The sequence below is a fragment of the Chlamydotis macqueenii genome, chromosome 6 (genome assembly GCF_036417535.1).
Source record: "Chlamydotis macqueenii isolate bChlMac1 chromosome 6, bChlMac1.mat, whole genome shotgun sequence".
In the NCBI taxonomy this organism is placed as follows: Eukaryota; Metazoa; Chordata; class Aves; order Otidiformes; family Otididae; genus Chlamydotis; species Chlamydotis macqueenii.
The window spans coordinates 21,518,131-21,541,835 of NC_141561.1; the positions used below are offsets into that span (position 1 = coordinate 21,518,131).

The 23,705-nt window shown below is 37.9% G+C and overlaps 2 protein-coding genes across 3 annotated transcripts; both read left to right on the plus strand.

Annotated features, from left to right (window-relative positions):
* The first annotated feature begins 254 nt into the window (after positions 1-254).
* On the plus strand, positions 255-12,749 carry BBS5 (Bardet-Biedl syndrome 5). 2 transcript variants are annotated; one of them, XM_086750886.1, is made up of 12 exons: positions 255-375; positions 2,001-2,083; positions 2,927-2,992; positions 4,840-4,889; positions 5,562-5,689; positions 6,583-6,718; positions 7,718-7,813; positions 8,324-8,386; positions 9,232-9,366; positions 9,481-9,564; positions 11,376-11,399; positions 11,515-12,749. In XM_086750886.1, exons 1-12 carry the CDS (start codon positions 314-316, stop codon positions 11,614-11,616), a joined length of 1,029 nt encoding a protein of 342 aa, XP_086607012.1. In that variant the 5' UTR covers positions 255-313; the 3' UTR covers positions 11,617-12,749. The 2 variants fall into 2 exon arrangements, with proteins under 2 accessions (XP_086607012.1, XP_086607013.1); XM_086750887.1 differs by lacking the exon at positions 255-375 and adding an exon at positions 536-571.
* Positions 12,750-13,887: 1,138 nt separating this feature from the next.
* On the plus strand, positions 13,888-22,950 carry KLHL41 (kelch like family member 41). Its single transcript, XM_010130788.2, has 6 exons — positions 13,888-15,053; positions 17,711-17,868; positions 17,961-18,068; positions 18,906-19,091; positions 20,913-21,059; positions 21,957-22,950. The coding sequence occupies exons 1-6, from the start codon at positions 13,944-13,946 to the stop codon at positions 22,066-22,068; spliced, it is 1,821 nt and encodes a 606-aa protein (XP_010129090.1). The 5' UTR covers positions 13,888-13,943; the 3' UTR covers positions 22,069-22,950.
* Positions 22,951-23,705: the final 755 nt, after the last annotated feature.

A 23,705-nucleotide genomic window follows, 5' to 3' on the forward strand; every position in this document is an offset into this window, starting at 1 on the left:
AACCAGCCGCCACCCTTCCTACTTCAAGAGCCCTCAGCCTCCCTCACCTCGCTCTTAGCGCCAGCGCTGGAGGGCGGGCGGCGGGAGGAGGAGAAGGAAGAGGGGAGCGGGCGCGCGGGGAGCGGGCGCGCGGGGAGCGGGCGCGCGGGGAGCGGGCGCGCGGGGAGCGGGCGCGCGGGGAGCGGGCGCGCGGGGAGCGGGCGCGCGGGGAGCGGGCGCCGCCGCAGCCAATCCCGCCCGCTGCGCGAGCGGGAGACGTCACCCCCGTTGCCACGGTGGCGCGCGGACTCGGCGGAGGGAGCGGCCGGCAGCCATGAGCGCGGTGCTGGACGTGCTGTGGGAGGACAGAGATGTCCGTTTCGACGTTTCCCCGCAGTGAGTGTCGTTGCCCTGCCCTCCCCTTACAGCGGGGCTTTCGGACCCACCTGGCCTCTGCCAGCGGGCTTAGCGCGGCCACCATTAGTGGCGCGGTGCATGCTGGGAGCCTTCCCAGTCTGGCGGCAGCGAGGGGGAGCGTGTTTTCCTGGCAGGACGGGAAAAAGGTGTTTGTGGGCTGACTGGGGAGTTTTTGGTAGGTGTAGTCTAGTCACTGTCTCCAATCTAGAAAAGAAGAAAAAAAAAAAAAAGAAAAAAAAAAAAGAAAAAAAAAAAAGGTCGCACACTGGAGGACTGAGGGAAGGGTGTTCTTTTCCTGGTGCTGAGAAGTCGAAACCAGCCGCAGGTGCGTGTCAGAGGGGACAGTACCAGTCGCCGGTAAGCAGGACTCGGTGTCCGCCGCGGTGCCGGTAGCCCGAGCTCAGGGAAACGGGCGGTGGCTGCGCAGCCGCTGAGGGGCCGGGGCTGAAGGGGCGTCCCGCGCGGGGGAGCCTCGTGGGGGCAGTGCTGCCCCGTTCCTGTGGCCGTGAGCCCTGGTGAGCTGTCAGCCCTGGCCCAGGCGTAACACTTCTGCTCTGGTTTCTGTGGCAAAACTCCGCATAGGTTTGCTAATATGGAGCTACAAATTAGCAGCTGGTTGGTGATGATTTTTGGGGTGGAGGCTGAAAGTGCTTCATGTTCATCATGCTTCGTCTCCCTCCTACTCAGTTGACCCTACTGACAACACCCCTTGCGCCTCAGACATGCTGCCTGCAGTAATTTTAGAAACATGAAATTGTATCTTGGATGGTTAAGCACTTCTGTCTTACTTTTTTTTTTTTTTTGTAGAATTGTCATGTAGACGGAGCCTGCTTCCATATTTTCTTTTATGCTAGTGTTATTATTCTTGCTGTCTCCTGTCTAATATCTTTTGTGCTGTTCTGGTGATGTATTGCTGAGTTCATACCTAGTGTCTAGATCCAGATCTTCAGTAGTATCTCATGGAATTCCCCTCCTGAGAATGCATTTTGTTTCTGTCATGCCAATACACTGAAGAGTTTTAGCTGCTTTACATAATAGAGTTAAAATACAGAATCAAACAAAGAACAAAAAAAAAAAAACAAAAAAAACCCAAAATCAAACCACATCCTTTGTGGAAAATTTGGCAGAGCATTTCACATGTGGTATACACGTGATATTTCCTTTGCTGGCATCTATTCTTTCCTGAGCCTTGCTTCACTCCTTGTGACCTAAAAGTATAGCAAGAAGCAATAAATTCTATCCATTAAAATTATATTAATGTGACTTCTTTGCTTTTCCCTCCCATTTTGACACAGTTTCTCCCTATTTTGGGATATAGTTTGCTTGGTCACACTTACTACACATTTATTTATTTACTGTTATAGTTTAATAGTAAAGATATTAATGTATTTCATATCCCAGATGTAGTGATAACAATTTCACATGTACAATGTTGATTTGTATGTATGTGGGCATATGTGGATTTTTCATTGTACAATGCACTAAGAAAAAAAAAGAGAAAGGAAAATGAAGTGGGAAAATAGAAATGGCCTTCTTTTGGAGGATAAATCTAATCTATTTTTCATTAGATAATTTTTTTTCTCCTTTTTTTTTTTTTCTTTTAGACAAATGAAAATGAGACCTGGAGAGGTCCTTATAGACTGCTTAGAGTCTGTTGAAGATACCAAAGGAAACAATGGAGACAGAGGTAACTGCACACTCAGGAATATTGTAAATTTCCTAATATTTAACCTGTGCAGGTTCATGAAAGTCCTGTCTGGTTTCTGTTGAACTTAATGTAAATGGTTGTTGCAGAAAATAGATCCTGCGTGTGTTACAGATCTGTCTCCCCTTGAAATATTTTCAAATAGGATCTCTTGTTCAAAGATATAGGAAGGTAATAGTCTTGTCTCAGAATTTGTTTAGAATTTAAAGCCTTGTAAGAATAATCAATTTATAAACATCATGGTGGTCTTTCACTGTAAACCTGTTCAATGCTTAATTTTTGCTAACCTGATTTAAGCTGAATCAGTAAGGAGTATATATGTAGTGTGCAAGGGCATGAAGCTGCCAGCGTGCTGAGATGACCCTTCCTGGGGTTGGATGTGCTGCTGTACAGGGTGCAGAATCAAAGAAATTTGCATGTGACATAAAGGGGTGAGGTTATTCGTGCAGACAGCTGTGATAGTTAACTCACTGCCTTCCACTTCTTGTCCCCAGAGCAGTTCTGCACTGATTGTGTCTCCACATTTTTACCATAGGCAGGTGGATGTGAAATCAGTAGCTGTTCTTGGTTTGGTTTTGAGGAATGCTGGTATAACTTAGAGGTTGTTTAATTCGTTCTTTGCTGGATTTTCTCTCCTAGAATTTAAAAAAAAAAAGTGTGCAATGATTTTTCTGCTGTGGTTTCCTGTGCTTTTCTTCTTTTTCCTATCAAAGTGAAGTAATATAATGGTGTTTTAAAACTAGTGGTAAGTATGTACCACAGACTGGAACATTTAATTTAATGGAAGTTATTCAGATTAAAAATATCTACACTCTTTATTTCCAGGTAAACTGCTTGTGACAAATTTGCGGATTATTTGGCGCTCATTGTCATTGCCCAGAGTCAATCTCTGTAAGTATCATCTCCTGTTAAACAACTGCAAATTTTGTGTTTTCTTTGTGGTGGCATGCTGTTCTTTCACAGTAGTATTGATTACAGTACAGAATTGTATAGTTCTGTTGTACTGTAAGGTCTGAAATAAACTGTTAATAATGAAGCTATTTGTAATATAGGAACTGTTACAATAATTCACAGCAAAATACAAATATTAAATGTTAATTGAAGTTGAAGAGTACTTCAGACATATTTTTCATTTGCCGTATGTGGAATTCATTCGTTTTTCTAGAAAGAAACAAAAGTTTGAGTTTCTTCATGCTTTGCTTTACTTGAACCTCTTGTTGCCACCTCTTTGTTCACATTCTGTATTGTTGTGCAGCTCTTATTCCCCACAAGTGCCTACCTTACCAAATTTGCTATTGTAAGTTCTGAATAAGCTTCTAATTTTAACTGCATGAGTGGTTAGCAGGTCTACTCATATTTAATTTAATTTGCTGAAACAAGGGCAGGATGTACTTACTTTGTACCCGAATTATTTCCAGGGCTCAGTTCCCAAGAGCCAGTCAACACTGAAAATCTGTATTCTGTTCATAATGCATATAAACTGATGCTCTCAGCCTGCTTGCTCTTCTGCATTGGCTGTTTCATACATGCACGCACATACAAGTGCACGCACACACACCGCTGCTTTTCTATGTATTTATAAATTTTTAAAAAATTGTTTGCTTGTGTATTTAAGTTTTAGAATATACCCTTTTAGAGGAGATCACTAAGAAACTTATGGAGAAGTTCAGCCCTATAGAAGCTCAAGGAAGTCTAACCTGTGGCTTTTAGAGTTTAAAATACTCTCTAGCTTTCAAGATAATGCATTATTTTTTACATTAAGGGAATATATATATATATATAAAAAAAATTATTGGATGCCATTTTTGACCAGTGCTGTTTCTTTTCATTTTGGAAAATTTCTTATAAGGAACCTAGGAAATCGTCTTTTTCTGGTATTTTCATAAGTATTAATTCTGTAAAGACTGAATATTCTTATCTACATAACTGCTGCCACATCTGAGCTTTTGAAGAAGCAGAATCTGCCCAAAGCAAATTGTAGTTCTCCTTTTGATTTTTTTTTTTTTAACCTCTCTCTATGCTACTGTTAGTAGCAAGAGCGTCATTGACGTTCAGATTTAGCCCAGCACCATTTTAGTGCATCCGTTTGTTTTAGGAAAAATGGCTGGGATTGTTTCTGGTTTTATTTTGTGTCAGAGCAATACTGTAGAAGAGGCAAAGTGAAACTTATAACTGCTTTTTTCCTCTTCTACTTTCTTCTCCACTTGTACTTTCCATTTTGCTGCTTTTTTGGTAATCTCCTTAGCTCTTCTTCTACAAAGTATTATATCAATGTAGAAAGTTTTATTTATAAGGATAGAATTTACAAGCAACATCATAATGAAGCAGGCCTTTTTGAGGCAACAGTCAAACCCTGAAACAAGGGAAATTCTGATTAGGTATTAGGAGAAAAACGTTCACAATGATGGCAGTCAAACAATGGAACAGGCTCCCGAAGTGGTTGTGGAATCTCCTGTGGAAATATTAAAAACTCAATTGGACAGTACCCTGAGCAGCCAGGTAGAGTTAGTTTTGCTTTGAGAAGAGCACTGGACCAGACAACCTCCCAAGGTCCTTTCCAGCTTAAATTAGTCTTTGATTTTGTGATGAGGGCCCAAACCATTAACCACAGTGTGTAATTCTCACAAATAGCATCCAAAGCTGTGCTACAAAATTCAATACCATACTTTGTAATTTTGACTATTATTTTTTCCTGTTCTCAAAAACTGTTCTTTTTTTTTTCCTACCCTAACTTTTAGCTGTTGGTTACAACTGCATTATAAATATAACTACAAGAACTGCCAACTCAGTAAGTTTCAAAAAATACTTTTTAAAATAATAAAAGAAGGTGTAATTCATTGTTTATACTTGTTGCACTATACCAACAATAATCTGAAAGTTTACTTGCAAGAACAGTAATGGAATAGTAATGGAAGTTTAGTTTTAAAAGTTGAGAGAGTCAATAGGGGTCAGTTTCCTAAGGCAGTAAAACTCATGTAATCACACTGTTTGGTGATTCTTCTCCCCTTTAGGTAAGTCAAGCACATGTTGGCTCGTTGTTTCTGAATTTAACAAATGTCTAGAGAGGCACTAATTTTGTGTGAGAAAGTCCTCAAATTCATACCCTGAATTACATGTAACTGTGAAGCTATTTCTTTGGCTTGCAGCAAAGAACTAGCAGGGAGATCATGTAGGTTCCCCAGACAGCGACATAGCAAAGCCAAAAACAGTGTTTCAGTCGTGATATTGCAGATGTATAGCAGGCAGGCTTCGTTAGTTCTACTGTTGATGGAACTACTAGTTTCTCAAAAAGACCCTGAGTTCAGTTGAAGGCAGCAGTAGATCAGTGGTACAATCAGGATTACACCTTCAGATATACTATTTAGAACAAGAATTTAGAAAATACGTCAAGATTATTTATTGCCTGTACAGTCAAGCTACTATATTGTCAAAGGGTTAAATTTCATTTTTTTCCTTACAGAAATTACGAGGGCAGACAGAAGCTCTGTATATATTGACTAAATGTAACAATACACGGTTTGAGTTCATATTTACCAATGTTGTCCCCGGGAGTCCCAGACTCTTCACTTCAGTTATTGCTGTACACAGGTAGCATACTTAAAATAATATTTGTTCATTTACAAAATTCTGTGAATCAAGTACATGATTACTACTGCTGATGGACTGAGTATATAACCACCCATTTTGAACATTCAGAAAACTCTTCCAAAAGAGATCAATACAATTCATGGAAGGAGGGGAGAGAATGATCACAAATTCTAGTAGATAACTATGCATAATGAAAATTAATGTCTATTAATACCAGTCATTGATCACAGTTTATTCACCTTGTGTGTATAAACTATCTGAACAAATAAAAGTACAAAAGAGCTAATTCCAGTGTGCATTTTCTATCTATAATTTCTGTCTGTAGACAGAATTTCCCATAATTTTGGACCATGTAATGGAAAAGAAGAGTTCAAGCCTGGTCAAAACTCTAATTGACTACAAAACAGTTTATGTTTCCCACCTAAAGATAAGTCATCTGAATGAGTGTGTGCATAACACATAACCATGGTTTTCTGTTTAAGAGCTACGGAATACTGACCTACGTATATTGGATGTTTGTGACTTAATCAGCATTGAAAGATAAAGGATTCTTGATGTCTATACTTTGTATAATATGGGGCCCAGAATACATGTTTTGCAGTAGAGGCTGTGAGATTACTATCTTAAGGAAAAGAAAGAAGTAGCATACACATGAACAATACAGGAGATTGAAACAGATGTCAGACAAACCCTTTTAAGCTTAGAGATAACTTCATTAAGGAAAGCTGAAATATAATGGTTTACATTTATGAAATTTTAGGAGTACTCATCATTTTTGTGCAATGTGGTAATAAGAAACGTTGGAAGTAAACAACCTTTCTTATTGGTGCTAAAACAAACAGTAAAGATAATAGAAAACACTGAAACAGTAACGTGTTTTTTATTTTTTGCAGGGCTTATGAAACTTCTAAAATGTATCGTGATCTGAAGCTGAGAAGTGCATTAATTCAGAATAAGCAACTGAGATTATTACCACAAGAACAAATATATGATAAAATCAATGGAGTTTGGAATTTATCAAGTGATCAGGTATAGTGAAAAATGAAGCTACGTTGACGACAGCCGAGTTAAAAAGCTTTGGCTTTCATCTAGCAATTGTACTACTATAATTTTATAACCTCAAAGGAATTACCTTTAATTCAGTTTGACAGCTGATCCATGCGGAGAAGCTGATCCCATATATTCGCTACTCAGTACAACAAAGTATTTTTTGCAACCTGAAGTCTAGATGACAGCTGATATGCAAGGGACAAGATATACAGTTCCTGTTAAAAAGATGTATTTATGAGTCTAAAGCTCTGTATCATCCTGAAAGACAATAGTGTTGTTTCCAAAGAGCTCTGCTAAATATTTGTATGTTTACATGCAGCTTTGACTACAGTGTAAGACTATATTGTCTTCTGATTACTGGGAATTGAAAATACTGGTACAGGAATCTAGGTCTTAAAAACATGGAAAAATAAAGATTAAGGAAAAAATAGAAAACATTTCTATTATTTTACAGGGCATTAGTTGCAAGTATTTCCCAGAGCCATGAAACAAAATGGGAGCTGTTATTTCTATCTGTGCTATTTTAGTCCAGAATGGAAATAGGATCCATCCTGACAAGCTAAAAAGTTCTTTCCTCTGCATTCTCTTGGCACACATCTCCACAATTGCCTAAGTTTAACCCACATGCCATTATACTTACGCTATACACCAATTCCAGATCTGTACAGTTAAGAACACTCTCAGATGCTTCATGTACTCCCATGAGGTCTGCTGTGCTGTGATTTGATCCTGCTTTCCTGCAGTTATAGGTACTCCAGCTATTTTCACCACTTGAGTGCTGTATCCTTTAAAGATTGGATCTTGCTTCCTTGCAATCAATAGAAGCATTTTCACTGGTTTTGGTGGCAAAGAATCAGGCTTTTATTGAATTAAATATGAAGCTGTATCCTGCTTGTGTTTAAAGGATAGCAGTAATCATTGTGTTTGAAAAAAGACTCTATACTTCAAAGCAGTTCTAACATATCTTTTCTTTAATAGGGAAATTTGGGAACATTTTTTATCACTAATGTGAGAATAGTTTGGCATGCAAATATGAACGATAGCTTTAATGTCAGCATACCGTATCTACAAATTGTAAGTATCTTAAAACAACCATTTTCAAAATGAAATGGCACAAGTTCAAGTCTTCTGTTAAAACTCCCAGTTCACTAAAATTAGTATTTCATATCCCAGAGTCAGGGAGGAATTTAGCCTTACCAGCATCAACCACGGGGTAGATTTTTTTTTTTTTTTCCAGATTAATTTGGGACTTCCGTGGGCATGTATAGATGTTGAAAATGGCTTCTATTTCCAATTTTCAAACTACTTATTATGATGCTTCATGCCCCCTGCATACACTGGGGTTAATGATCTGTGAACCTGATGTTCAGAAATGAACTGTTACCACTTCTGACAACACTTTTCCTTGATGTTCAGGGGCTCAGATTTGTTATGGTAAATGGGAGGGGAATACTGGTAGCCAAGCTTCCAGAACCAGTAATTGTAATTAGTAGATTGTAAAAAAAAAAAAAAAATAGATAAAGCAGATTTTTATCAAGTAATTTAAAAAATTTTAACGAACAGTTTTTACCTCTTTACCCTTAGCGTTCAATAAAAATAAGAGACTCAAAGTTTGGCTTGGCGCTTGTTATAGAGAGTTCTCAGCAGGTAAGAAGCTTTAATAGCTTTTTTTTATTGGTTACATTTTTATATATAGTAGTTCTTTAATTCTGAAATGTTGCAGGGCCACTTTTAAGGTACTTCTGTATGGGCTTTTGAACAGAACTTTAAAAAAGTCCTCTTTGCACTGCTTAAAATGTCCGTATGTTAAGGTAAATATGGCTATTGTGAGTTATAGTTTCTCTAAGCAAAGCAACAATAGGCCAGCATGACTAGTTAAAATAAAGTAAAATAACTGTTAGAAACAGTGTCTTCTGACAGATTATCTTTGGGATCTAGTTACTTCTATACTTAATTAAGACCACTGTTTTTAATCTTTTTCACTTGTGTATCTGTTTTGCTGTAAGAGAGAAAATTATTTTTCTTCAATGTGACCTTAATCATAAATACTTTTAATAGTGATTTTTTTTTTAAAAAAAAAAAGTTCAACTAACTTTATTTACTGTATCTGAAAGCTTCTTCAAAAGCAACATCAAGATCTAACAGACTAAACATATGCTGAGTAGCTAGGAATAAATCATTAGTATTGCTTCTGAATTTCTCCTGCCCATGTTTGCTTTTGGTTTTCTGTCTGAGAAGTTTGTTGCCTGTTTATATAATGGGCTAGCAGTTAAAAGCTTATTAACCTCATACAGAAACATTGTAATTGTTTTTGTTTCACCCATCATTTAAGTGGCAAAATGAAAATAAGATAATACCGAAATACAGGTAATGTTTCATCAGCAAGCTGAAATTTGCTATCATTAAACTGCAAATCCCTATCAAGGGGAAAAATTGCTTAAATAATAAGCAACGCTAATAAATATATGTCTCCTTTTTTCTCTGTTATATAGAGTGGAGGATATGTACTTGGTTTTAAAATAGACCCTGTGGAGAAACTACAGGAGGCAGTGAAAGAAATTAATTCACTTCACAGAGTTTATTCAGCTAACCCTATATTTGGAGTGGACTATGAAATGGAAGAAAAGGTACTCCACTCATATATTTTAAATTAGATGCAATATTGTGTTAACAGCAGTAATAAAAATATATTAAACGTATTAGATATGTGAGCTTACTTACTTCAGTGTTTTACTTTGCAGCCTCAACCTCTTGAAGACCTAACAGTGGAACAGGTTCAAGATGATGTGGAAATAGAATCTGATGAACATACAGATGCTTTTGTGGTAAGCTGCTCCACAGAAAACTAAAAATTACATAATTCTTGTTTGGTTATTCAAATGTAAGCAATGTACAGCTGTAATCCTCTATTAAAGATAAGCTACAATTGAACTTTCTGTATTTAAAATGCACTTACACACCTTTTATTCAAAATCCTGAATACTAAAGGAATTTATTCTGTGTATGGATTTTTAACTTAAGAACAAACTATTATTCAAAATAAACAGTAGTAGCTAGTTAAAGTAACAGTTGTATATAGTTTCTCAGCACATTAAGAACAGGAATAGCTTAAAAACCAGCAGTATAATATAATCAAATACATTATATTAAAACAAGTCTTAATTTTCTTGGAGCAGATTAATAGATGGTGGTATCTATACACTCAACATTCATATAAGATTCAAACTTGAAAGATTTTTAGAAAGGCAGCAATAATTTTGAGTCACTCCTGACAACCTTTGCAGTCCTGACAATACCAGTTTAGAAAAATGTATTAGTATCGGTCTCCTAATATTTCAGGAAAATTTGCTTTTAAATGCATTAGTCTTTCTAGGAATTTCCAAATTTACTGTGCAACCCAGTAACACCTGACTGCATGACAGACTGCACAGGTAGACTGCACATGTTTTCAAGAGCTCACCTTGATGCACTGACAATTGGCATGTTTTCTTAATTCATCTCTGAAGTCTGGTAAATTAGCAGTGCTGGCACCCATCTTATTTCCACCTTATTTTCTTTCGCTGATGCAGATAAAGTCTTATCTCTTACTTTCCCTCCTTTTTCCGTTTATTTTTTTCTGTTTATTTTTGCACATTTTTAATGTGAATAAAAATGTGCAAAAACATAGTTGAAGACTACCTTTTCCTTAAAGGTAGATTCTGTTGCTCTATTGGTGCCTTTGTCACCTGGATTAAATAACTGTGCTTTGCATATTCTGAAACAAAAATTAGAAGCTCTAAATTTTTAGAAGGTGGTTGCTATAGGAAACATAGATCATCCACGACCCAAGGAGTAGGTCCACACCAATATTCCATGACACTTGACGACTGCGATGCTGTTCTGTAGAGTCTTGTATAGCTTAAGATCCAGCTAAGCAGGAAAACATTTTCTTTACTGCCCCTCGCCAGTCCATAGGGGCAGCTGAGGCAAGACCAAACCAGGCTTTTATTGGTAAATATGAAGATTTAGAGCCTGTTGGTCCAGAGACTTACAGAGCTGTGGATATTTTCAGAGATCTGATTTCGTGAAGAGTTTGAGCCTTCATTTCCACACACGCAGAATGGCAAAGATTGTATCTCCCTCCCAGATCTCTGTCTGAGAGTGGAAAAATTTGGTTAATTGTTCACTAACTCTGTGTTCATTCAGTATGATGTTAACTGAATTTTGATATTACTTGTACATTTTAAGTTAGCTTTTTAAATAATAAATGCTGCTGCACATGAGGCAGAAAATGCTAGGATGCTGTCAGTTTGCCTTCATATTAACATTTTGCTCCCTATAAAGTATTTGTCAGTATAATAAATGTAATCTAAAAATTTCACCATTTAAAAATCTTTGTTTATTATGATGGAAAATTCAAAGATTGGTACTTAATGAAAAATGGCATAATCACCAACTCCTGTTAGAATCCTTTTGTAAATTATTCCAACACAGAAAAAACTCTGATCTTGTTTACAAAAATAAAAACCATACTGACTGGTTTGTTGAAGAAAACTTACCAAATACAATTTTGACCCCAAGGAATTATTAGAAGATTTGATTTTAGACTTTTTTTTTTTATTCAAAGTTGCAAATTCTTTTTTTCTTTCTTTTGCAGGCTTACTTTGCTGATGAAAACAAGGTAAGAACACATTTTTTCATACTATCAAATTAATGTTGTTAAAATGAGATAATAAAATTTAAAAGTTCCTTCTGCTTTGTTTTATTTTTTCTCATATCTTGTGCATTCAAACAAGCAACATGATGGGGAGCCTGTTTTTTCAGAAGAACTAGGACTTGCGATAGAGAAGCTAAAGGACGGATTCACGCTCCAGGGACTCTGGGAAGTAATGACCTGATTTAGACTGGCATGCATTTGTTTCCTAAGCAAGGAAGGACTCTCGGTTCTTACTGGGCTTGTGTGTCTGTAGAAGATAATTTAGAAATACCAGAGTGGCATAGAAAGAACATGCCAACGCTGAAGAGCAGGGAAACGTTAGATAATATGACCTTGGGATATATCATAAAAGAAAGATTATTCAAAACCGTCGTATGTGTAAAAGCTTTGTATTCCTTACGTTGTTTCTGTAAGTAGTGGGAGGACAACCAGTATCTAATGTAAGAAGGGGCTGGGCCCCAGCTGCTGGTGGAAGCCCCGCCCCCTGCACCTAGTCACGTGTTCCACAAGCCCCAGCCACCACCTGCGGTTTTACGTGGAAGCAGGTCAGAAACGGGAGACTCCTGTTCCTGCGTACCAAGAGACCACCATGTGAGATAGGGCAGTGTGCTGTATGTAGTTTGATGCTCACTTCAAAGTATTCATGTGTTTATTATGCACAGTGATGTCCTTTCCATTAACTGTTTTATCTAAATCAAATTTCTATAACTTGTTTAATATTGTGCAACATAGAAATATCATCAGATGCAGAACCTTCTGTATGTAGGCATATTGGCTGTATCGTTGCAGCAGTGCCGTTACTGATGACTTTGACAAAAAGCAATACTGTTCCAAGTACTAGTTTCCACATGTCATAAGTTTGTTAAATGTCCAGCACATATCATTCCAGCTACTTAATTGTAAATTGTAATCCAGATATCCTCATACTTTTTTTTTTTTTTTTTTTGCTAGAGCACTTTTTTTAAGGAATGGTCTAGAAAAAAGTGCACACACAAATCGCTTCTATGTCTGAGTCATTAGATTTTTATGGTGTGTTATGTGTTAGAGAGAAATGAGTCATTTATTGTTTAAAGCAAGATGCAGCTGTTACGTTTTCTAGTGAGATAAGACCTCCGTGCTATTTTCTATAAGTGGAAAAAGTCAAATGAGCTCTCCTCTCAGCTGTTGTTTTAGCAGCTGACCGTTATAGTAGAGTAACTGTGGTGTGAATATAATTGTGGTGTTTGTAGAAAATTTTTAAAGGTATATATTTTAATGAAACACTACCTATATCAAAAAGCAAACCTGATTTCAATAAACTTTGGTAATGTGATACCTTGTTGTAGATCTTGCATTCAAATTTTTGTGTTTTGATCCTGTTTCCATTACATTCAAAGAACATTTTACCATATAGGTAAAAAGCATTCTCTACGTGGGCAAAACACAGTCCTTTTTCAAGGTACATTAAATAACTTAAAATTTCAGATTTGTTTTGGATCTGTATTACCACCTTTAATAAAAATCTAAGTGTTCCCAGTGTAAATTGTGAAACCTTCAATATATGCATAATTTTTCTAAATTCACAGTCGCTTTTCAGATTACTTCTCTGATTTTGGGCTTTTTTAGTTTAAATTCAGATTTTTAAAGTTTTTTTTTTTTTAATTACACATCCATTAAATAATACGGTGGATTACAGCAGTAATTTAACAGCAGTTAACACTATTTCTAGTAGAGTTGAATTTAAAAGGATTGATAATGTCTACAGATTATCTGCAGTGAAGAATGGTGTTTGGTAAGGGGGAGGGGGTGGAAGCTTCATTTGAGTTTATTTTTGAAATCAGAACTTTACCTGAATAATATATATTTTATGTCTAAACAGTAGGAGTTTGTTTACAAATAAATACAACCAAATGGATATTAAGAAGCAGCTCAAAATGAATTTCAAAGTCTTAGTTTCTGAAGAAGTTGCAGATGTGGTATGGGTATGTACAAAAATAACCTTAGAGCATAGATAATTGATGTAAAGTTCTGGAGTTTTTTAGTATCTTTATGACTGAAGCAATGAGATGTATTAAGCAGCTCTGAAATGGTGAACAGCAGTTGCAGCCAACAACTTGATTAATCATATTTCTATTTCAGAATATTTGCTAACATGTATATTTACAATCTTGCTCATAGCTGTCTTGCTGAGGGTCAGATTCTGCTGTCCTTACTCACATCGAGTAATTTCTTACATTGCGCGTAATCTCATTGATTCAATGTGGAGAATGATGGCAAAACCCGACCATAGTGACTAAAAGCAACAGTTGCTTCTTTCAGTCTTTGACAGCTGTGAGAGCAACTCTTTTTTCCAAACCATCCATCCTAAATTCCGACCTGTAAGGGTATGTACCTATATTTAGCTGGCAAGATTAAGTTGCAGAGGCTTCAGGCAGGGCAAAGCACATTGGTCTGCCTTTTTTACAGACAGACCTTTGGGCAGACAACAGCTAAAGCTTTCTGCTCCCTCCCCTTTCCCAAGTGTTTGAAATGGATTCCCAAAGGGAACTCACTGAAGAACTCAGACTTTACCAATCCACCCTTCTTCAGGATGGCCTCAAGGAACTCCTCGAAGAGAAAAAGTTTATAGATTGCTCTCTAAAAGCTGGTGACAGAAGCCTGCCTTGCCACAGATTGATTCTGTCAGCATGTAGCCCTTATTTTCGTGAGTATTTCTTATCCGAGCAAAATGAAGAGAAAAAGAAGGAGGTAGTTCTAGAAAATGTTGACCCCAACATCCTGGATATGATTGTCAAATACCTGTATTCAGCAAGTATCGATCTTAATGATTCTAACGTGCAAGATATTTTTGCTTTGGCCAGTCGCTTTCAGATCCCTTCTGTATTCACTGTGTGCGTCTCCTACCTTCAGAAGAGGCTTGCTGTTGGTAACTGTCTGGCCATTCTTCGACTGGGTGTTCTGCTTGATTGCCCAAGACTTGCATTTTCTGCCCGTGATTTTGTTTCGGATCATTTTGTGCAGATCTGCAAAGAAGAGGACTTCATGCAGCTTGCCCCACATGAACTTATCTCAGTTATTTCACCTGACAGCTTAAACGTAGAGAAGGAAGAACTGGTATTTGAGGCAGTAATGAGATGGGTCCGAACAGACAAGGAGAACAGAGTAAAGAGCCTGGGGGAAATTTTTGACTGCATACGTTTTCGTCTTATGCCAGAAAAATATTTCAAAGAACATGTTGAGAAAGATGATATAATTAAAAGCAACTCAGACCTTCAGAAAAAAGTAAAGATTATTAAGGATGCTTTTGCTGGAAAATTGCCTGACTCTAGCAAAAGTACAGAAAAGTCAACCAAAGGGGAGGTGAATGGCGATGTAGGAGATGAAGATTTACTGCCTGGCTACCTAAATGACCTTCCCAGGTACGGCATGTTTGTCAAAGACCTAATTCTTCTGGTTAATGACACTGCTGCAGTAGCTTATGATCCTCTTGAAAATGAATGCTACCTAGCAGCCCTGGCAGAACAGATTCCCAGAAATCATTCCAGTATAGTCACCAAACAAAATCAGGTCTACATTGTTGGAGGACTGTATGTGGAAGAGGAGAACAAGGATCAGCCTTTCCAGTCATACTTCTTCCAGGTATAAGCTTTATAATTGTTGCTGCAATAACAGGTGCTTATAAGAGTTACTGGAAAGTATTCTGAGTCTGTGCAAGTGAGTTGTCTGGGCTCTCTGTATGCTTGATGGAGAGATGTATTGATAGGGAGCTATTCCCAGTCTCAGAGAGATAAATGAAACTAAGGGACTTGCATCTTCTCTTTCAAGATCAAGCCCCTGCTGACATCTCAGAAGAGATTAAAAGGATTAGTATCCTCCGTCTAGGCACTGGCTTTCACTGTTTAAGTCCCAGATTTTTCATGGTACAGATGCCTAAATTTAAGCCTAACAGTATTTTTGTAAAATACCTTTTGTGTTAACTTCCATGAAAGTTGAGCACTTAGCTGCTTTAGATCTAATACGATGTCTTTCCTTTTTTGCATCTGAAATCTTTTTATTAAAGCAGTATTGTGTATATTTTAAATGCCACTTTTGTCACTGAAACTCCAGAAGTCCTTTTGTCACATCCACATTTAAAACCCAAGAGCATTCTAAAATAAATAATTTAGAGGTAGAAGGTTGTTTTCTTGGCAATGTTAGTACACTAAATACCATGTTTCAACAGAGCTTGATTTTATATCTTTGTAAACCTGTATAAATATAAGGTCAGTTAATAGAAACTGTAACTTCCATAACATATTTAAGAAAAAATTAGCAAAAATACAATTTGGCACACTTATACCATGAACTAATTCTGTTGTGGTTTTAGCTACCTGGCTACATGCTTTGGGGGACATTTAAACTATTCATGACAAATTATGCAATATGCTGCTGGCCATGTCCTGTTTTTAGGCACATTGGCCCAAAAGACTGAAAGCAGGTCCTGTTTCAATAAGAAATAAAGCAGAGCGATAAGCAGTGTATGGCTCGCTGATTTCACAGGCAATGGAAGAGTTGGTTTCAGGCATTAGTTATGAGAGGGAAATCTTTGTTAGAGAGGAATTTGCACTGTTTCATGTCCTTATGTAGGTGTAAAACTAATCACTGAAGTGCAAAACTTGTTACAGAAATATTCTAATAGAAATACTGTGTTGATATCATAAGGCATATAATCCAGAACCAAATAGTCTGTCTCAGCCTACTAGAAAGGGGCCTCTGAAAAACTAAACATCCAGATGGATATTAAAAATTGGTGAAGTTTTCAGAATCCTACTTTATATGTCTATATCACTTTCCTGAAATCTGGCTCTCTCGCTTGTCGTCTTTAAGCTTGCTTGCTGCTGCTACTGCCTATTGTTAAAATCCTTGTCTGCATTACCTATGTGGCTGCTGTTCCCTCTAAAATGTTAATGAGGTGCCAAACCAGTTTTTGCTCACTGATCTCCCTTTCTCCACCAGTGAAGCACCTGTTCCATTTTATTTGGTAGTTAGCAACCCAGGAGAAAACAAGGCTTCAGCTGGCTCAAAAATGCGTGACTAGTTTATGCCTCATCATCAGTAGATACGTCATCTTCAAGATTGATTCACTAAGCATGCTGTGATCTGTGATGGGTACATCTCCTCATTACACCACCTAGATCCAGCTACGGGGGCAATCCATGTCCAGGAACTAAATTTCACTGTTGCAATAAAACTTTCTATCCAGTAGGGGTGGTCTGTAAAATTTGGGAGATGCATTTTAGCATGGAGACCTTTACTGTGGAATGTATTTCTGGAAAAAGGATGTCACCGAGCTAAACCCAGATCTGATTACTTTGACTGAACTTTCTCTTGCTTTCTATCAAATGCCTTTACACTCAGGCAAACTCACATTTTACCTTCCCTTCCTGTACATTGTGAGGCAAATCTATATGCAATAGAAGAGAGAAAATGATGTTTTTGAATGTTAGAGAGCATTCAGGTTCAATTTTAAGTTTGCAGAAACAAAAATCAAGCACCACAGTTCCAGAAAAATATAGTTTTGGGTTTTGTTGTTTTTTTTTTCCTGTCCTCCTACTGCTGCTTCTCCTTAGGTGTTTTCAGCATAATGGATGTGAACTGAGGCAGCCATGGGAGTACTTCAGCAGGGGTGACGTCAATATTATTGCCAATGGAGCTGCACTGCCTGCCTTTTTTCCTTGAGAATGAAGTCTTTGTTGTGCTGTCAGAGATATCAGGAGCTTTTGAGGGTATTTGTGGTGAAACACCACCTCTTTTGCTCTAGGGATTGCAGAAGAAACATCTGTGCCATTTGCCATGTAATATTTGCTGATCATTAAGAGGAATGGTGTGAGGATTTCTGGCATCTCTCATTGTGGCAATGAGCACAACCAGCTAAATGCATAGGTGTGCAATGGCAGGAGCGTCTGCTCCCGTTAGGCAGGAAAAAGAGCAACTTATTCTTTCCAAAATGTGATAGGGAACCCAGAGAATGAGGGACCTTTAAACAAGGAAGACGCAAAGAAACTCTGTGAGGATGAGTGAGGCAAACAGATGGAAAAAGAGCTCTCTGGCATTGACTCTTCTAGGTCTCAGCACCACGAAGCGTGGGTGGGTAATCATTCATTAGCTGCACTGAGGGAAGGGTAGGTTGCTCAGGCAAGCAGATGAGCTGTTGAGAGACACTCGGTGCAATTAGATTAATTTTGTGCAAGAATGTTCATTGTGTGAATTTTTACTATTTGCTTTTCCTAACACTTCCTGTTCTGATGCTCTTTCAGCTGGATAGCATCGCTGGTGAATGGGTTGCCCTTCCTCCACTGCCATCAGCCAGGTGTCTCTTCGGACTGGGAGAGTCAGAGAACAAGATCTATGTAATTGCAGGCAAGGACCTTCGCACTGAGGAGTCTCTAGATTCAGTATTGTGCTATGATCCTGTGTATGTCTAAAATTTAATTATGCCCACTGAGGACATGTATATAGCCCACTGTTAGTTGAAAGAGCCTAATGGTGATATTCTTCTTGTTCCAGGGCAATGAAATGGGGTGAGATAAAAAAACTACCCATCAAGGTATATGGCCATGCTACTATCTCAAACAACGGACTGATATATTGTCTTGGTGGAAAAACTGATGATAAGTGAGTCTCTAAGTCTTTTCATGACAACTTATAACATTACTTGGTTGGCCCTTTATAGATTATATGTCCCCACACTCAGAAATCAGGGTTTCCCTTTTTCACATCTCTGGATTAAGGTTGCTAACAATTTGGCAGAGGGGAACACATTATGGTATATAGGATATCCTTTTCATTATAAGGTAAAATTGCATATCAATTGTAATCCCAACTAGTTATTTTAATGACTGCACTTATTTCCAAGGCAGATTTTACTTACGTTGCAGACACGGTAGTAATATATAGCTATGAGGACCCTCACTGGAAGTGTTATTTCCTTCCAGATAAAAATACTTAGGTGCCATGGAATTACTGTGTCAGTGTTTCAGATTTTCTGATCTGTGATGCCTGTTATACCTTAATGGGTATAACATTAGGAAAATCAAAGTTTTCACTCACACTGAGTATGTGGTGGTAATTTTCAGTGTCTGTATAGGGGACATTGAAGATGCAAGCTTGTCAAATCAGCCAAAACAGCAGCAGCATCTTTGTTTTATAGCTTTTGTCATACATTTCTCCACAAACCCGGCTGAACAGAACATGCTGGGAGAGGATGTAGTCTTTCTCCTGTAAGGTACAGTGAAATTGCTGCCCTGCGTAAGCAGCATTTAACATTTGATTTAGTTCTATGGATGTGGTTAGTGCTTAGACATGCAAAGATTCCCAGATTACATGCAAGGATCTCGTGGAGAGCAAAGAGGTGTTATACATAAACCCACACAAGCCACCTCAACTAGGTCTCACGTGGAACAAGCCAGAAGTTCGTTAGAAATGATTACAGGCTTTCTTTTTCCTCTCCAGGAAATGCACTAATAGACTATTTGTATACAATCCCAAGAAAGGAGACTGGAGAGACCTGGCTCCAATGAAAGTGGCTCGCTCGATGTTTGGAACTGCTATCCATAAGGGCAAGATTGTCATTGCAGGTGGTGTCACTGAAGAAGGCCTTACTGCATCTGTTGAAGCTTTTGATCTGACCACCAATAAGTGAGTGCAATATTGAAGCTATTTTCAGGCAAATATTTTATCATCTAGGCTTTTAGGAGCTCTGAGATAAGAGTCACAAAGGTGTTCAGGTGCCTATATTCCCACTAAGACACTTGGTCTATATTCACATCTTTAGCAACAACAGCAGCAGCAGCTTCAAGAACCCGTATGTCTGGCCATTTTTCTTGCCCCCACGCGCATTTTCTACGCTAGCATAGCTACATTGCAAACATGAATCAAAGAGCTCATGTAGCAAAAATAACCCACCCTCTATTTTTTTTTTCTTTTTTAAGTCTGATTACTTTCCCAGTTTAGTTGACCACACAGCCACATAGACAAGTGTGCTGGCGTAACAGGGGAGAAGTGGGAGAGATGGGCAAGGGCCGCGCAATCTAGCTGAAACAGCTCTGGTGCTGAACATGAAACCCCAGCAAGAGAAATCAGGTGCATGAACGTGACTGGCCAAATGTCCTTTGGGTACATGGCTTTGTGATGTCTTGCTGTTCATTTACCTTGTCACAGCAATACCATTTACCACTAGTTAGTGACAGGCAGATAATTCTGCTTATTTATTTAATAAGAAAACTCCAGGAAGACTTTCAATTTGAAGTGCATGCTCTGAAATATAATAAAGAAAAAGTAATGACAAACAAGAGTAAGTCATACCTGGAATTAGCTCACTTATTTGGTCTAGATACTTTCCAGTGTTATTCCTTACCACCAGAATCTTTTGCAGTCAGCATCTCTCAAATGTTTGTGATTTTCCTGGAGTTTATACCCTCTGTATCTGTGTCTTTCTACTCTTAATTTTCCTTTTTTTTTTCCCTTTTTGTTACCTCCTGTCATCATATTTGCAAACTTTCATTTAAAATAATATCAGTAAAGCTTTGTTATGATAGCTCAAACTTGTAAGTGGTCCTGGATGCACCTTTATTTTATTAATAAGCACTTCTATTGTATATAAACACATTTGGCTGTGCTGTCTTCACTGACAGGTGGCACTGCAGCCATCAGCCATGCAACAAAAGCTTTAGCTTAAATGTATGCTATCCCAAAGAGGCTTGCTTATAAAGTTTCACAATACAAAATGTGAATTATGCAAGAAGTAATTATATGAGTCCAAAGTCCACTAACGTTGCACTTTACATCTTCTATAGAAAGCGAAGGACAGTAAAGGTCATTTTGTTACTGTGATGTTTGGTGCATTGTTCAGAAACACGTGCAGCTTGTAGTCTGAAAAATCTGCAGGGTCTTATCTTGGTTTACTCTGTTTTGTTACAGTCAAGTTACACAAGCAAGAGAGACAAATTAGCTTATTAGTTTTGATGTTGACATTATCCAGAAGTGGGATGTCTGTATGTTTTATATGTTCAAAGGTGTGAACTGACAAAAAAAAAATTTAAATTATGCTAATGAGCTCCAGTTACTTCTTTTTTAATACTCAAATTATTATGTCAATGCCACTGGAAATGAACAGGCGTTTTGGAAACTAGAGGGAAAAAATGGGAGTTACTGGGGAACAATACCACTGTATAAAGCATATTACTGATGATGGGACCAGGTGACCTGTAAGAAGTGGTCTCCGGGAAGAGAGATGTCATCATGGTGTAATTCCATCATTTACAACTTGCAGGAAGTCCCTGTGGGGATGGAGACACTGAAACTCACTGCTGACAAATCTCAGCATTTTTCCCTGTTACTAAACCGTTTATTCAAGCGGTCCTTGGTAGCTGAATTTATGTCACCTAGAGGAACATTTTAGTTCAGTTTAGAATATTTCTCACGTGTGTGTTTAACTTAGGTTTTTCTTTTCATCTTTAGGTGGGAGGTTATGCCTGAATTTCCCCAGGAGAGAAGTTCCATCAGTTTAGTCACCTTAAGTGGAGCTTTGTATGCTATTGGAGGCTTTGCAATGATTCAGCTTGAATCTAAAGAATTTGCACCCAGTGAAGTTACTGACATATGGAAGTAAGTTTAATTTTATTCATGCTTTCCTGGTGGAAAGCCATATCTAAAATTGGGGTTTGTAGATACTGGAGGGTAAAATTAGTTTTATCTTTAACTCTGGAAATGAACCATCGCATAGGTTGTAAAGCACTTGTTGACAGATAGAAATGTTTGTCAGACAGTAACAAATAAACAGGAGACTTGCATCTAATGACTACTTTCCACCTACTAATAATTTGAACAGTCTGAATCATGATCTTCAGATTCTTTTCCTCATTAAAAGAGTAAGTTGCCATGTCTCTTGGCAGGTTTAGCCTTTTCGTGACATTCTTATGCAGAAAAGCCTGTATATGCAGAGGTTTGTACATATTCATGTGTTAATAGTCAAATGAGTGATTGTTCTAAGAGAATTAGAAATCCCTCTCTCCTAATTTTTGTTGGGTTTTGTCCAGGTTTTTTTTTGTTTGTTTGCTTTTTCTCTTTTAAAATCTAAATCACAGTAGCAGTGAGGAAACATCACACCTCTGTTGCAACTCTTCAGTTGCTAAGGTAAATTCAGGAGTTTTAACTGGCAGAAGGATAGCAAGGATTCCCAGAAAAAAACATCTTGATATGTAAGAATCTGAAGGAATTCAGAAAGGATGCTTAAGACAAGCAGGAAGCTTTTATAGGAGTAATTAAAGTATGACACAAGCCAAGAACAAGCTTCAGGGACCAGGAAAAGGACAACTCACGTACACAAGAACATCTTTCTGTTCTGCTCTAAAGAACAAAAGCAGCCTTTTTTGGCATCCTTCGGCACTTGGTTGCTACAAGCCATTGCAATATGTAGACTGTTCTCCTTTTCACTTATGTGTGATGAAGCATTAAAATCAAATTTTAAGAAGCTATGTTCTGACCTTATTTTGTTAAATGCAGGTATGATGATGAAAAGAAGGAATGGATTGGCATACTGAAAGAGATCCGATATGCTACTGGAGCCTCCTGCCTGGCTACACGCTTAAACCTGTTCAAGTTATCAAAACTGTAAAAAATGCTGGAAAATGTGATATGGTGACGGTTCAATAGGCCCTTCTGGTTTTGTTGCATGAAAATGTCCCGAAATTGTACAGAGTTTTGTAGCAGCATACTAGTTATACTGTTAAACAGTTCACTTGTCTGTCCAAGTCTTAAGATATTTACTAGCTAACTACCAACAAATGAATTTTTGCCAGCCTTTAAAATCCTCAAGAATTATAATTAATGTTGACTAGAACCAATTAAAGATTTTAGAGAGAACTCCATTTTTCACTCTGTGACATTGGCAGTAAAACTAGTTAGACTTCCTTACACTCAGACAATCCGGGATAGCGGTGGTTTATCCTCCAAACAATGCCCATGAATTAACTGTTAAGTTAAAGACAACGAGTAGGTAGCTATTTTATTTTAACTGGCTGTTTGTACAGCCTGACTTCCCCCTTCAGCAACGTATGTAAATCCTGCATTCTTCAGACATATCTTGAAAATATTTTTGTTAGAGCCTTCTGAAAATAATTTAGGCTGGAATTGAAAACAAAAGTGGCCTAATACTATGTGCCCTAAGAAATGCCAATCTCAGCCAAAGCTGTACTAGTAGCCAGATGTGAGGAAAGAGAGAGAAGTTCACAAGGTTAATAGCTCTGCTGTTTCATCTGCTATGTTTAGGCTTCTGGTAACAAGGATTTTTCCACTTTTTTTAATGCCTTTGTATTTATTTCCAAAGCAAGTATTTTATGGATTTGTTTCTCAAAGCTCTGAGGCCATTAACAAGCATTCATGAAAAAGGCCATCAGGAAATAGCTACGGCAGAGAGGACTTTTCCATCTAATAAAGAGTTGATGCATTTTGATGTTGAAACTTTTAACAATTAAACTTTGTTTTTAAAACTATAAAAGTATCATTTGATGGTGTCTCTTTTAGTGATCAGCTCATCATCACTATCATATTGACAGGACAGATTTCTTAGTACAGCGTTTGCCCAAAACAGAACACTCTGTTTTCTTGAAGCAGAGCACGCTCACCATTTCTATAGTGTATCTCTTCAAAGGACTTCTCCCCTGAATAAAGAGGGTGTCATAAATCTAAAGGATGTCATCAATCTAAATCTACAACAGATGTAGCAGGAAAACTGGAAAAGCGGCCCACCAGACCTGACTGAACAGCAACTCCAACTATCAAATGACCCCTTGCATCGCCTTCCTAGGAGACAGAAGAAAACATATAGCAAAGACACAGCCATCATAGCTCATTTCGGTATGTTACTGCACACCGTACTTACTCTGTGGGATATCTTTTCTATTTCCCCCTTTAGTACTCAAATCTTCAGCTGTTCTTAGCATCTTTTTATTGACTCCAGTTAAATCACTGGTTTACACCAGCCCATCTGCTCTAACATGTTCTGATTTAATTTAGAAAGAATGACTGCAAAAGCACATTTTACTGAAATACTGCTGTATTTTGCTTTTCTTAGATGCCCTTTCAAGTTTTAATCCTCTTCCCATTGTGAATACTCATAACTTTATCCGTACATAACTTGAAGATACCTGGCTTGGCCCAGAGTGATTGTCAGATACCTGAAAAGCAGGGTCCAGCTCAAACACACGACCACCTGTGACTGGTCACATAAGCTACAGCCACAGCCACTTCTCT

What these genes read in the sequence shown, in the direction of transcription:
- BBS5 (XM_086750886.1), top strand. Translation starts at nt 314, where the DNA reads ATGAGCGCGGTGCTGGACGTGCTGTGGGAGGACAGAGATGTCCGTTTC. An exon ending in ACTATGAAATGGAAGAAAAG is followed by an intron (nt 9,367 to 9,480) that starts GTACTCCACTCA and finishes TTTACTTTGCAG; the next exon opens with CCTCAACCTCTTGAAGACCT. An exon ending in AACATACAGATGCTTTTGTG is followed by an intron (nt 9,565 to 11,375) that starts GTAAGCTGCTCC and finishes TTTCTTTTGCAG; the next exon opens with GCTTACTTTGCTGATGAAAA.
- KLHL41 (XM_010130788.2), top strand. Translation starts at nt 13,944, where the DNA reads ATGGATTCCCAAAGGGAACTCACTGAAGAACTCAGACTTTACCAATCC. An exon ending in GTATTGTGCTATGATCCTGT is followed by an intron (nt 17,869 to 17,960) that starts GTATGTCTAAAA and finishes TTCTTGTTCCAG; the next exon opens with GGCAATGAAATGGGGTGAGA. An exon ending in GAAGTTACTGACATATGGAA is followed by an intron (nt 21,060 to 21,956) that starts GTAAGTTTAATT and finishes TGTTAAATGCAG; the next exon opens with GTATGATGATGAAAAGAAGG.